At 46.6% G+C, this 12,500-nt stretch overlaps 3 protein-coding genes across 4 annotated transcripts in view; all 3 read left to right on the forward strand.

Annotated features, from left to right (window-relative positions):
* The window catches only part of prune (prune exopolyphosphatase), a 5,373-nt gene extending 5,141 nt beyond the window's left edge, over positions 1-232 (forward strand). For both annotated transcript variants that reach the window (XM_069720286.1, XM_069720288.1), the window contains exon 9: positions 1-232. This exon is cut by the window's left edge and continues 673 nt beyond it. The gene's annotated coding sequence lies outside the window, so the exon portion shown is untranslated.
* A 386-nt stretch (positions 233-618) lies between these two features.
* Positions 619-9,359, forward strand: bnipl (BCL2 interacting protein like). Its single transcript, XM_069720292.1, has 10 exons — positions 619-990; positions 3,156-3,236; positions 3,423-3,490; positions 3,634-3,864; positions 4,003-4,209; positions 4,347-4,449; positions 4,551-4,682; positions 4,851-4,937; positions 5,477-5,575; positions 7,188-9,359. The coding sequence occupies exons 1-10, from the start codon at positions 962-964 to the stop codon at positions 7,210-7,212; spliced, it is 1,062 nt and encodes a 353-aa protein (XP_069576393.1). The 5' UTR covers positions 619-961; the 3' UTR covers positions 7,213-9,359.
* A 553-nt stretch (positions 9,360-9,912) lies between these two features.
* Positions 9,913-12,500, forward strand: part of LOC138633820 (thioredoxin-interacting protein-like) — a 3,690-nt gene continuing 1,102 nt past the window's right edge. The window contains exons 1-5 of the mRNA XM_069720291.1: positions 9,913-10,390; positions 11,245-11,320; positions 11,396-11,543; positions 11,961-12,173; positions 12,248-12,394. Coding sequence (XP_069576392.1) covers positions 10,129-10,390; positions 11,245-11,320; positions 11,396-11,543; positions 11,961-12,173; positions 12,248-12,394 — 846 coding nt within the window. The 5' untranslated portion in view covers positions 9,913-10,128. The remainder of the gene's footprint in view (positions 10,391-11,244; positions 11,321-11,395; positions 11,544-11,960; positions 12,174-12,247; positions 12,395-12,500) is intronic.

The following is a 12,500-nucleotide window of genomic DNA, read 5'->3' on the forward strand; positions in this document are numbered from 1 at the left end:
CTGTCATAAGGGGGCGGAGCCTTAAAGGCTCATTTCAACCTATCAACATGTCCACGGTGTCTCAGACAAGAAGTTTTCTCTGATGTCCATCAAGAAAATTTAAACGTTTCATTTCCGTGTTTCCTTTCAACTTTGATATCTTCTGATTAGTTAAAATACAGGAAACACAGCGGAATGACCCTTTAAGGTTTCTTCATATGTACGATTGACTAATAAATCACGATGGGCAGTTTTCCCTGTTTTCTAATTTTTATAGACAAAATGATCAATAAAACACCTCCAGTTACTGTTTCACAATAAAGTGCTTTTGAAGAAGGCGGAATGCTTTTATTATGAAACAAGGAGGAAGTTTGAAGCAACAGGAAGTTACAATAAACAGCAACATACAAGTTTTATTCTGGTGGTGGTGTTGCAGCCCAGACCTGTCAATCAAAGCATTTCAAAATAAGACAAATCAAACACCTTCATTAGCGTCTCAGTTGTTTTGGTTTCAGGATCAAAACTTTGTTTAAATCAGAAACATTTGAAAGTTTTCAAAATTTTCTCACTTTCAATTTCCAAAGGTAAAAACAATTAACATAAATTATCAAAAAAAAAGTAAAATAAAACTGCTGATGGGCAGTAGGACCCCGAGGACACCCTGGCACATCCCCCGGCTTTAAATAGCCTCAGCAGCTGATTGGTGGATATTAATGAAGTGATGCAGCCTCACCTGTCTGCACAGGGCAGGTGAGCATTGGCCAATCAGACGCCGGCTCCGCTGTGAAATGCAGACCGACCTGTCAGAGAGAGAGAGAGAGAAAGAGAGAGAGAGTGGGGGGGGCGAGCGAATCCCATTGAGTCAGAGTGGGAACTCCCACAGAGAGAGAGAGAGAGAGAGAGAGAGGAAGCAGGAAGACACTCGGACGTCCAGTGGGTCATACATGCTGGTCAGAACACGCCGTGACATCACCGTGACATCATGAGCGCCACCGCCGAGCACACGGACAGGTACGTTAAACATTTAGACAGAAACACAGCAGAGCCTCCGGTTTCACAGTGTGTGTGTGTGTGTGTGTGTGTGTGTGTGTGTGTGTGTGTGTGTGTGTGTGTGTGTGTGTGTTTCCTGTTCCAGCAGAAAAAGAGGAAGTTGAACTAAAGTTGTGTTTTTTGGCGCCGACGCTCGTTCTCCTGGACGGTCAGTGAAGGCGTCGGTGTGGTGCGTTAAGTGTTTTGGGCTTGTTTTGATCGGCAGGAAGTGATGTCAGCGGACTTCCTGTCTTGTTGTGGAGCTGAGCTGGACTCCGCTGCAGACAGATCCTGATCCTCAGTCCGTTTCCTTGACAATTGGTTTGTTATTGATCGGTTTGATCTCAGAGGTCTCCTGGAACCTCCTAAAGAACCCTGGAACCCCCTAAAAAACCCTGAAGGTCTCTGAAGACTTGTCCGAACCCCCTTTGACACCTGAACGCCTCTCAGGTGACATTCAGTCCCACTTAGTGCATCCTGGAACTTCCTTCATGGACTTCTAGAACGATCTAAACCCGAGTCTATCTTTGGCATCTCAGGCAGATCTGGAACCTCCTAAAGAACAAGTGGATTAATCTGGAACTTCTTCAAGAACTCCTGAGAATTCGAGTACATTTGTCAACTCTGGATCCGGTGGAACCTCTCTGAGCCCTTGTTGAAGCTCCTAAAGAGCCCTCCTTTGAACAAACCGGAAAAACCAATACCAATTCCCCCTTTTTACCTCAGTAAATGTTCCTGGAAACTTTTCAAGAACTCTGACACCACCTAAAGATTCAAGAAGTCCTGTAAAGAACCCTGAACCTCTCTTGCACCGATCCTGGAATCCCCATAAAGATTTCTGGTTCTTGGGAACCTCTTCAGGAACCCTCAAATCTCCTGCGGTTGGAATCCTCCTAAAACTCGTGGAACATTTTCAAACTAATCTGAAACTGTGGAACCTCTTCAGGTACCTTTAAAACTACTTGAACAAACCCTGGACCCAACCTGAATTCTTAGAACTCTTCAAGAACTCCTAAAACCACCTGAAAAACTCTGAACCTCCTCGAACACTATGGACCCTTTCAAGGACTCTTGAAACATCGTTAAACACAAAGAACCCTGAACTCTTCAGAGGAACCCTTCAAGTCTATTGGCCAGATGTTCAGCAGTGTTTTTTCCCAGCTGGGCCCTGAAGGCCCCACAGTGGAAACACAAACCCTCAGCTGAGGAGGACGACCAATTCTCTGCTTCACACCTGATCACCTTTACCTGTGACACACACACACACACACACACACACACACACACACACACACACACACACACACACACACACACACACACACACACACACACACACACAGGTGTGGTTATCTGGGTGGGTGTGCCAGCTCAATAACAAGCAGGAACAATAGAGCCCCGCCCCCTCCTCAGGTGCTCAGGTGTGTCTGTGTGAGCAGAGCGGAGGAGAAGCGGTCAGGCAGGTTGGTTCGGTCTGATCCGATTCAGATTTTAGGATAACGATGAGCTGCTCACTGAACGGACACATACCGAACTGAAGAGCCTCACCTGTCGACAGGTGACAGGGAGGGTCACCTGAACACATCTTTCTGTTGAACAGGAAAACCAGGATGAAGATTAAAATGAAAGAAAAGGGGATGGAGTCTGGTTGGAGCACTGTGATCCACTGACATCTCTGTGTGTGTGTGTGTGTGTGTGTGTGTGTGTGTGTGTGTGTGTGTGTGTGTGTGTGTGTGTGTGTGTGTGTGTGTGTGTGTGTGTGTTCAGTTACTCACATTCAAAGGTACTTTTACTTTAAAGAAGTATTTTCTGTACATGAAATGTGAGTCTTTTGCTGCAACACTTTTTACTGGAAATACTGAACTGTTTTACATTTTTAACGTGTTTTCATACAAAATAACAAAATAAAATAAAATATGATATTTGTAATAAATTAAACAACAAGCAGAAACTATTAGTCAGTTGACAGGAAATAAATTGATTACAGTTTACAACAGATGTTGGTTTTCATATAAAAGACTAAAACTCAGCAGCTTTTACAAATATTAAAACGTCCTCACCGGAGTGTCCCTGAACTCACCACCCGTCCAATCTGGGTTCAGGTCACTTTAACTCAGTGATGTTTATGGTGTGTTCGGCCCCTTCAGGACCACTGACGGGGCCTTGGGGCCCTCCAACATCCAGGACATGGAGCTGATGGAGGAGTGGCAGGATGACGGCTTCCCAAGGTCAGAGGTCACATTTCAGCTTCAACCTGAAATCAAATCGATAAAAAAAGTACCCAGCAGATGCTAACAGTTGCCAACATAAGCTAACATGTGCTAACAGGTGCTAGTAGACATCTATGTGCCTTTAAAATGAACCTGGTCTCTCTCGTCTTGTGTTCTTTCATGTTTCTTGTCTCGGTGGTCCAGACCACTGCCGGAGGACTGTGGAGGTCCGGAGGATGCCGACGGTCCAGCAGGAGGCGGCAGACAACCAGGTGAAAACACGTTTTTTTTAGTTTTTATAACGTTATCTGTTTCTGAATCGGACAACGAACGAACGATAAACAAGAAAAGTTATTCTGGTCTTAGTTTTTCTAAATGTCCTGTTTCTTCTGCCCCCGCCCCCTAAACTTCTCAGCCCCGCCCACCAGCCTCGCCCTGTCAGGTACCGTTGGGGGCGGGGCCAAGAAACGTCTGGTGGCCCCGTCTCTGAGCCTCACACTGAGCCACCGCGACAGCAACGACAGCTTCTCCGCCGCCGCGCTGTCGGAGACGCCGTCGCTCGACATCAACCTGGAAGCTCTGGAGACGCCGTCGGACAGCGAGACGGGAACGCTGCCGGACAGCATGCACGAACTGGAGTGGGACGGTAAGACAGGCAGACAGACGGGGAGGGAGACAGACAGGGGGACAGACGGACTGTGTTCAGTCTTTATGCTAAGCTACGCTAACCAACGTTGCATCAACCTGAACAGCTGACTTTTGTACTTTGACCTGCGTCTGACAGACGACCTCCCTCGGATGGGCAGGGGCGGGGCCATGGGCGGGGCCGTGGGCGTGGTCAGGAGCCCGGTGGAGCAGTCCGAGGGTCTGATGGAGCTCGATCAGGTGGACAGCAGCGGGCGCCGCTGGAGGAAGTTCTGCATCTCCGGACACGAATACCACGTCAACATGAGCGTCCTGGAACCGTACCTGCAGGTCCTGTCACACGGAGGTCAGAGGTCACGCTCACCTGAAACACACCTGTAACACACCTGTAAGAGATCAGAGGTCACTCAGGCTCAGGTGTTTGTTCTATTCTGTGGAGCATGAGGTCGGACTGTGACTCCTCTGCGTGTGATTGGTTGTCAGGTTACTATGGAGATGGAATGAACGCCATCATCTTGTTCACTTCCTGTTACCTGCCGGAGAATACGGTGGAGAACTACGAGTACGTCATGCAGAACCTGTTCAGGTGAGTTTGGATCTGTGGGAGGAGAAAGGTGAGTCAGCAGGAAGGACGAGCACTGAAAGGAGTCTGTTTGTTTGTTTGTTTGTTTGTTTGTTTACCTGCAGGTACATCGTGGGCACGTTGGACCTGATGGTGTCAGAGAGCTACCTGCTGGTTTACCTGTGTGCGATGGCTCCCAGAAACAAGCTGCCGTCCATCAAGTGGCTCCACCAGTGCTACACCTCCATCGACAGGAGGTACGATGTTTCAGTCACCACGGTAACCCTGAGGGGTTGGTCTGTTTAGATATCTCAAACAGCTTTTTGATGGAAGTTGCTGTAAACTTTTTTTTAAGGATTGTTAGAGAGTACAATTTGTTTCCATGGCAACGAAGGTGTGTTACGAGTGTCATCATGTGTTTGCAGGCTGAAGAAGGACCTGAAGGGGCTGCTGGTTGTTCATCCAGCGTGGTACATCAAAGCTCTGATCACCGTGGTCAAACCCTTCATCAGGTCCACAACACACACACACACACACACACACACACACACACACACACACACACACACACACACACACACACACACACACACACACACACACACACACCTAAACTGTCACCATAACAACCATCACAGACAGTTCAGTAAAACCAGTGTAGCTGCCTAGCAACCACCTCATGATACCACTCCTCCTTCTGAAAGAACTAAAAACTACACATCACTTACCACATGACTTACATAGCAACCGCTGCAAACACCTTAGCAACCACCTAGAAACACCCCGGCAAACATCCTGGATACAGTAGCAATCTGTGAGGTCTGAGCCAACTGGCTGCAGTAGTCTAGCAACCACCGGCCTGTATAGCCATAGCAACCACCTAGCAACCACCGCATACCGGATAACCATAGCAACCACCTAGCAACACCCTGCAGACATCATAGCAACGACCTGACAACCGTGTCAAGAAAACGTTTTGCACCACCTACGGACGCCATGGCAACCACCTGCTACAGCTACTACTTGTTGACCTTTGACCTTCTGTCCACAGTGACAAGTTCAGCAGGAAGATCCGCTTCATTCAGAGTCTTCAGCAGCTTTCTGAGTTCATCCCCACCGACAGGCTGCAGATCCCCGACGCCATCCGCCAGTAAGACCGACTCGACTGTCACTCTACTGTCACTCTGTCACTACTGTCACTCTACTGTCACTCTACTATCACTCTACTGTCACTCTGTTACTACTGTCACTCTACTGTCACTCTACTGTCCCTTTGTTACTACTGTCACTCTACTGTCACTCTACTGTCACTCTGTTACTACTGTCACTCTACTGTCACTCTACTGTCACTCTACTGTCACTCTACTGTCACTCTACTGTCCCTTTGTTACTACTGTCACTCTACTGTCACTCTACTGTCACTCTACTGTCACTCTGTCACTACTGTCACTCTACTGTCACTCTACTATCACTCTACTGTCACTCTGTTACTACTGTCACTCTACTGTCACTCTACTGTCCCTTTGTTACTACTGTCACTCTACTGTCACTCTACTGTCACTCTGTTACTACTGTCACTCTACTGTCACTCTACTGTCACTCTACTGTCACTCTGTTACTACTGTCACTCTACTGTCACTCTACTGTCACTCTACTGTCCCTTTGTTACTACTGTCACTCTACTGTCACTCTACTGTCACTCTGTTACTACTGTCACTCTACTGTCACTCTACTGTCACTCTGTTACTACTGTCACTCTGTTACTACTGTCACTCTACTGTCACTCTACTGTCCCTCTGTTACTACTGTCACTCTACTGTCTCTACTGCCTCTACTGTCACTCTACTGTATCTACTGTCACTCTACTGTATCTACTGCCTCTACTGTCACTCTACTGTCTCTACTGTCACTCTACTGTCACTCTACTGTCTCTACTGTCACTCTACTGTATCTACTGTCACTCTACTGTCACTCTACTGTATCTACTGTCTCTACTGTCACTCTACTGTATCTACTGCCTCTACTGTCACTCTACTGTCTCTACTGTCTCTACTGTCACTCTACTGTCACTCTACTGTCTCTACTGCCTCTACTGTATCTACTGTCACTCTACTGTATCTACTGTCTCTACTGTCACTCTACTGTATCTACTGTCACTCTACTGTCTCTACTGCATCTACTGTATCTACTGTCTCTACTGTCACTCTACTGTATCTACTGTCTCTACTGTCACTCTACGGTCACTCTACTGTATCTACTGTCTCTACTGTCACTCTACTGTCACTCTACTGTATCTACTGTCACTCTACTGTCTCTACTGCATCTACTGTCTCTACTGTCACTCTACTGTCTCTACTGTCACTCTACTGTATCTACTGTCTCTACTGTCACTCTACTGTCATTCTACTGTCTCTACTGTCACTCTACTGTATCTACTGTATCTACTGTCACTCTACTGTATCTACGGTCTCTACTGTCACTCTACTGTTACTCTACTGTCTCTACTGTCACTCTACTGTATCTACTGTCACTCTACTGTCTCTACTGCATCTACTGTCTCTACTGTCACTCTACTGTCTCTGCTGTCACTCTGCTGTCACTCTGCTGTCACTCTACTGTCACTCTGCTGTCACTCTACTGTCTCTACTGTCACTCTACTGTCTCTACTGCATCTACCGTCTCCACTGTCACTCTACTTTCCTTCATGGTTCTTTTAAACCTGTTAACGTTATTGATGAACCGTCTTCTTGTTTCTGTTTCAGGTTTGATGAGAAGTTGAACAGATGACGATCGCCGACCGTCTCTGGTCGTCAATCCTGAAGGTCGTCGGGGGGACCGTCAGCATGCTGACCTTTGACCTGCTGACCTTTAACCTGCTGCCGGTACAGACAAACGGACTGGTGTTTAATTTATGCTGCCTGTCTTTGTATCAGGAGGGTGAGCTGAACTGTTTCTGGGTCGGTTCTTCAGACTCGTTTCAGGCTGCTGGGTTTCTTATCGTGTTGGCGGGAAAACGTCCTGCAGGTCAGGAGGAGGTCAGGAAGAGGTCAAATATACGGAAGAGCATAAAAAAAAAACTGAGGATGTCATCACCTCGATGTCCATCCAGAATAAACCTGCACTTAGACATCAGAGAAGACAGTTCAGAAGCTGCCTGAGAATTGTCCTGTTTTTAGGTTTTCTTCAGTGTCACAGTGATGCGCTGATGTTTTTCTGATTACCCATGATGCACCGCAGACAAGCAGCTGATGACACACAATTCTGCTACTTCATCTTCCTTCATATCAACGAACAATCCTCGCTGTATCCACGGCAACGTTTTACTTCCTGTTTATAGTATTTATATATTTAAACAAACTGAGGAGGAACCAGTTTTTTTTTTCTTTATCAGTTGTAAATCCGCTCGATTGAATCTTTTTTTTTTTCCTCTTTAATTTTTGGGTTTCATGTCTGGCTGCTGGAGGAGGGACGACAGGTGTGTGACCCTTCAGCAAAGGAGGCTGCTGATTGGTCGCTGACACGTTTGTTTTTTACCTGCTGCACTTCCTGTAATAAAAAAAAAAAAATCACTGATCAATCAAACAAGTTCATTCAGTGACTTTTCATTATTGTGGGTCTGAGCTGACAGGAAGAAAAAAAACCCGTTGCCCTGGATACAAGCAGGCGACATCATCAGGAGGGCTGCAGAGAATTTAATATTAATGACCCTCCGTACCAAAAGGTGGCAGTAGAGCTGTTTGCAAACTGTTCAAGAGTAGTTGAAGCTGATGGTGTCCAGGTGCTGCTGGTTTCAAGAGGTTCGGTGGTTCTGTTCTTTGTGGATCCAGGTTCTGGTTCCAGTTGATATAGACTGCAGATCAGCAGCTGGTGAGTTCAACCAGAGTTCACTTTAATCCTGAATGTGTTTCACTGGATATTTGGTTGGAAGCAGGTCGGTTCAGATTGATTTACCAACATATTCATTCCAGTGTGTTTGTTAATTTAGTTATTTAGCAATAACTATTTAGTGAATCCTTTTTTTTTCTTTCTTTTTTTTTTAACACTCCAACTGAATAAAACAAATTACTTAATTTATATATCTGCATTAAAATCCTTGACGGGCCCTTAAAACATCAGTTTATACTGAGATTAACAGAAACAAAATAATTTACCAACAAGAACACAATAAAAGTTCCATAAAACCACGTACAGTTTTGAGGTTGTTGCCTTCAGCCTGAAATGAATACCTGCAGACAGAATTCAGGGCTTAAAACACTCCAGAAAACTAACATTTTTATTTACAATAAAAAAAGAAAAAAGACAGTTCACAACATTTTTATTTAGCTGTTTGATATGAACTCTTATTTTGAAAAGCTGCAGGTAGCACACCTGAGCATCATCAACCTGCTAACCTGGACAGATTCAGCCAATCAGCTGATGGTATTTCAGAATGGAACCAACTATCCAGCAGAGGGCAGTGTTTGTGCACTTTAGTATCTTAAAATGGTTCTGACTCTGAACACCAGTTTGGCTTCCTTGAAGAAATTGTATTTTCTTGATTCTTGTTGTTCTGGTTTGAACCCTCATGTTGAAATTAACTTAATGTAAGTCTTTGGATAAAAGAGTCAGATAAATGAAATGTAGTGTGTGTCTGTGTGTGTCTGTGTGTGTGTGTGTCTGTTTGTGTGTGTGTGTGTCTGTTTGTGTGTGTGTGTGTGTGTGTGTGTGTCTGTGTGTGTGTGTGTGTGTGTGTCTGTTTGTGTGTGTGTGTGTGTGTGTGTGTGTGTGTGTGTGTGTGTGTGTGTGTGTGTGTGTGTGTGTGTGTGTGTGTGTGTGTGTGTGTGTGTGTGTGTGTGTGTGTGTGTGTGTGTGTGTGTGTGTGTGTGTGTGTGTGTGTGTGTGTGTGTTACGACTTAAATGAACTGAATTTTGAGTCTGAAAAGTGGATAAAGAATTGGAAGGAACTGCTCGCTGCTTCAACTGAACCGTCCAGGACGTCCTGCTCGAACAGGATGGTATTTTCCTTCAGGACACGAGTCTGTCTGAAACTCTGCCCCCTGGTGGAGAATCTTCTGAAAGTGGCAGGTTCACGAAGACAGAAGTTCATTTGTCGTCGGACGGTAAGTTAAAAGATGAATGTCAAATATGTATAATTTAATTAAATGAGTTTATTGTATTGAAGAACTGGTTTTACAGACTCAGTTGGTCAGATATGAGTCATGGAACCATTACAGAGGCCTTCAGGTACCGACCTCGGAGCCTCTTCCGGTTCTGGTTCCGGTTCTGAGGCGGTTCTGTTCGCTTCACAGTAGATTCCGTTTCTATTCTCACTCCGATGACTCAGACTTTCACGTTATGGCCCTCCAGCTACAGGCCCCGCCCCCGCCACTTGCACGAGCCGTCCACGCGTCCTTCTCGCGCTCTGATTGGCTGACCACCGGAGCCGACCAATCGGAGAGCTCCCTGATCCGAAGGGCTCACCGTGTCCACGTGTGCGATCCCCTCGGTTGGAAAAGTAACGGGACACCGGGGGGCACCCCTCACCGGTATCCGGTTCTTCCGGTATAAAACGGACCTCCGATTGTTTACCGGCAGAAAACCACCGAGACTCCCGACAAATATCTCCTTTATTCACTTTATATTCACGGTTTTTCACCTTCTATCGTTATTTTATTGTTTGCTCGAACCGGTACCGGTAACGGTAACGCGACTCCGGCCTCCGTCATGGTTCTGTATCCGGTCAACAAGCTGCGGGTGTTCCAGCTGGTCCTCTCCGAACCGGGCCGCTCCTTCTACTGCAGCGGGGACAAGCTGTCCGGCTCCGTGCAGCTGGAGGCGGCGCAGCCCTGCAGGCTGGCCGGCCTCCGGGTCACCGGGGCCGGCTGCGCCCGCGTGGAGCACCGCGGCGGGAGGGAGCGCCGGAGCCGGGAGGTGGAGTACCTGAAGTACGAGGAGGAGGTGCGGCTGGAGGAGGCGCTGAGCAGAGGTACACCGACAATAATAATAATAATAATCCGACAATTAATTATTGTTTCAGTCAGTTCTTAAACCTAAAATGATCAAATCATAAAACATAAAAGAATTAACTAATAACATGATGTCAGATGTGAAGATGTTTTTTAATATTTAATATTTCGATGGTGTTTTATTGACCAAAATATGAAGCATGAAAATATGCACGTTAATTGGATCCAAACAATAATGGATATTTGCAGCCCTTCTTAAAACATTTCATTAAAAAGGTGTTTTCCCTCGTATTAAAAATGATAGGCAGCATTTATTTATATCCTTCTTTTCATTATTGATTGATGTAATAACAGTAAATAGTTAAAAAATAAAAGCTCAAACATCTGAAAGATGTTCAGTTACTGTCCCCATCAAGAAAACTTTACAGCAAACAAACGAAAAAAAGAAAAACAAGTATTTTAGTTGCAGATTGATTTTCTGTTAATTGATTCGTTGTTGCAGCAGAAAAATGGTTTTAAGTGCTCCGATCAATAAACATTCAAATAAACTTCCACTAGTCTGGAACAGACGATAAAAGGAGGCTGCAGAAGCTGCCCGAGGATCTGCCTGTTTTTAAGTTTCCTTGAGTGTTTTGGATCCGGTTACCGTCATCTAAACACCCATGATGCACTGCGGCAATCGGCTGCTGGTGATGCGTTTAAATGTGACAGGAAGTGATGTCAGAGATCACTGAGGTCGAATTGAATGTGCTGCAGTCAAGAGATGTGAATGAATGGAGCTTTTAATTTGAAAACAGGAAGTAGATGATGATACACCTGACTTCCTGTCTGTTGCTGCCTTGCTCATGTACCCGTCTCCTCTCTGTCGCCGCAGACTCGGACGGCTGCTTCCTGCTGCCGGCCGGTAAAACCTTCAGCTTCCAGTTCGGCTTCGAGCTGCCGCCGGCTGGGTGAGTCCCTCCGGCCGATCCCACGGCCCGTCGCTTCCATCGGATCGTCCCGCTGACGCTCCGCTCTCGTTTCAGACGTCTGGTGTCGTCCTACAAAGGGACGTTCGGGTCGGTCCGGTACTACGTGAGGGCGGACCTGCGCCGGCCTTCCCAGAGTGCTTTGCAGTGCGAGCGGGAGTTCGAGGTGGAGGAGCCGCTGGACGTCAACCAGCCCGACCTGCTGGTACGTTTTATTTTGAAAGGTCGAACACAATGAGCACTGACTTCAGGTCATGAAGTCAGTTTTATTTTGAAAGGAGTTTATGATGTCATACTTTCAGCAGAGTCTTTGTTCACAACATTTTGGAAATCCTTCTGACATTTTAAAGATTTTATAACGAAACATTAAAACTACTTCTTCATATTTATTGTGATTTATTGATCCCTGACGGTTTTTTGAAGCGTCGTCATTTTTCCGACTTCCTCCTTTCATCACCGTCGGTTTCACTTCCGTCTGAAGATCAGAGTTTTAAAACGTCAGAATTATTTGTTATTTCCTGAGTCGGCGGTTTGTGAGGAAGCAACGACAGATGATTAAAGTACCAACTGGAAGAAGAAGAAGCATGAATCTGGATTATTTAATCCCCCCCCCTCCCCCCAGGCTCCGGCTGCAGCCTCCAAACAGAAGAAGGTCACCTGTATGTTCATCCCTGACGGACAGGTGTCCATCAGCGCTCAGATTGACAGGAAGGGTTTCTGCGAGGGCGAAGACATCAGCATCAACGCCAAGTTCGAGAACACGTGTTCCCGCATCGTGGTGCCGAAGGCCGCCATCATCGCCACGCACTCCTACGCCGTGGACGGCCGCACCAAGGTAACGGACCGGGTCGGGGGGGGGGGGGGGGGCTTTGAGGTGAGGCCTAAACTCCGGTTCTGGTTCTGTCTCAGGTGTCGTGCGAGAAGCTGTCGGCGGTCCGAGGGAACCACATCATCTCCGGGATGTGCGACATGTGGCAGGCGAAGACCATCCGGGTCCCCAAGCTGAAGCCCACCCTGCTCGGCTGTGACATCATCAAGGTGGAATACGCCCTCCGGGTGAGTCCGCGATGATGTCATCGGAAGGGCTCGACGACAGCCAATCAGGAGACGGAGAAGAGAAAACTTCGATATGATTTGAGGAGAAAGGAGATAAAAATACAAG

Source organism: Brachyistius frenatus, unplaced genomic scaffold, assembly GCF_029030835.1.
Source record: "Brachyistius frenatus isolate BFR_SWC_R1_liver_20210118 unplaced genomic scaffold, ASM2903083v1 Contig_237, whole genome shotgun sequence".
In the NCBI taxonomy this organism is placed as follows: domain Eukaryota; kingdom Metazoa; phylum Chordata; class Actinopteri; family Embiotocidae; genus Brachyistius; species Brachyistius frenatus.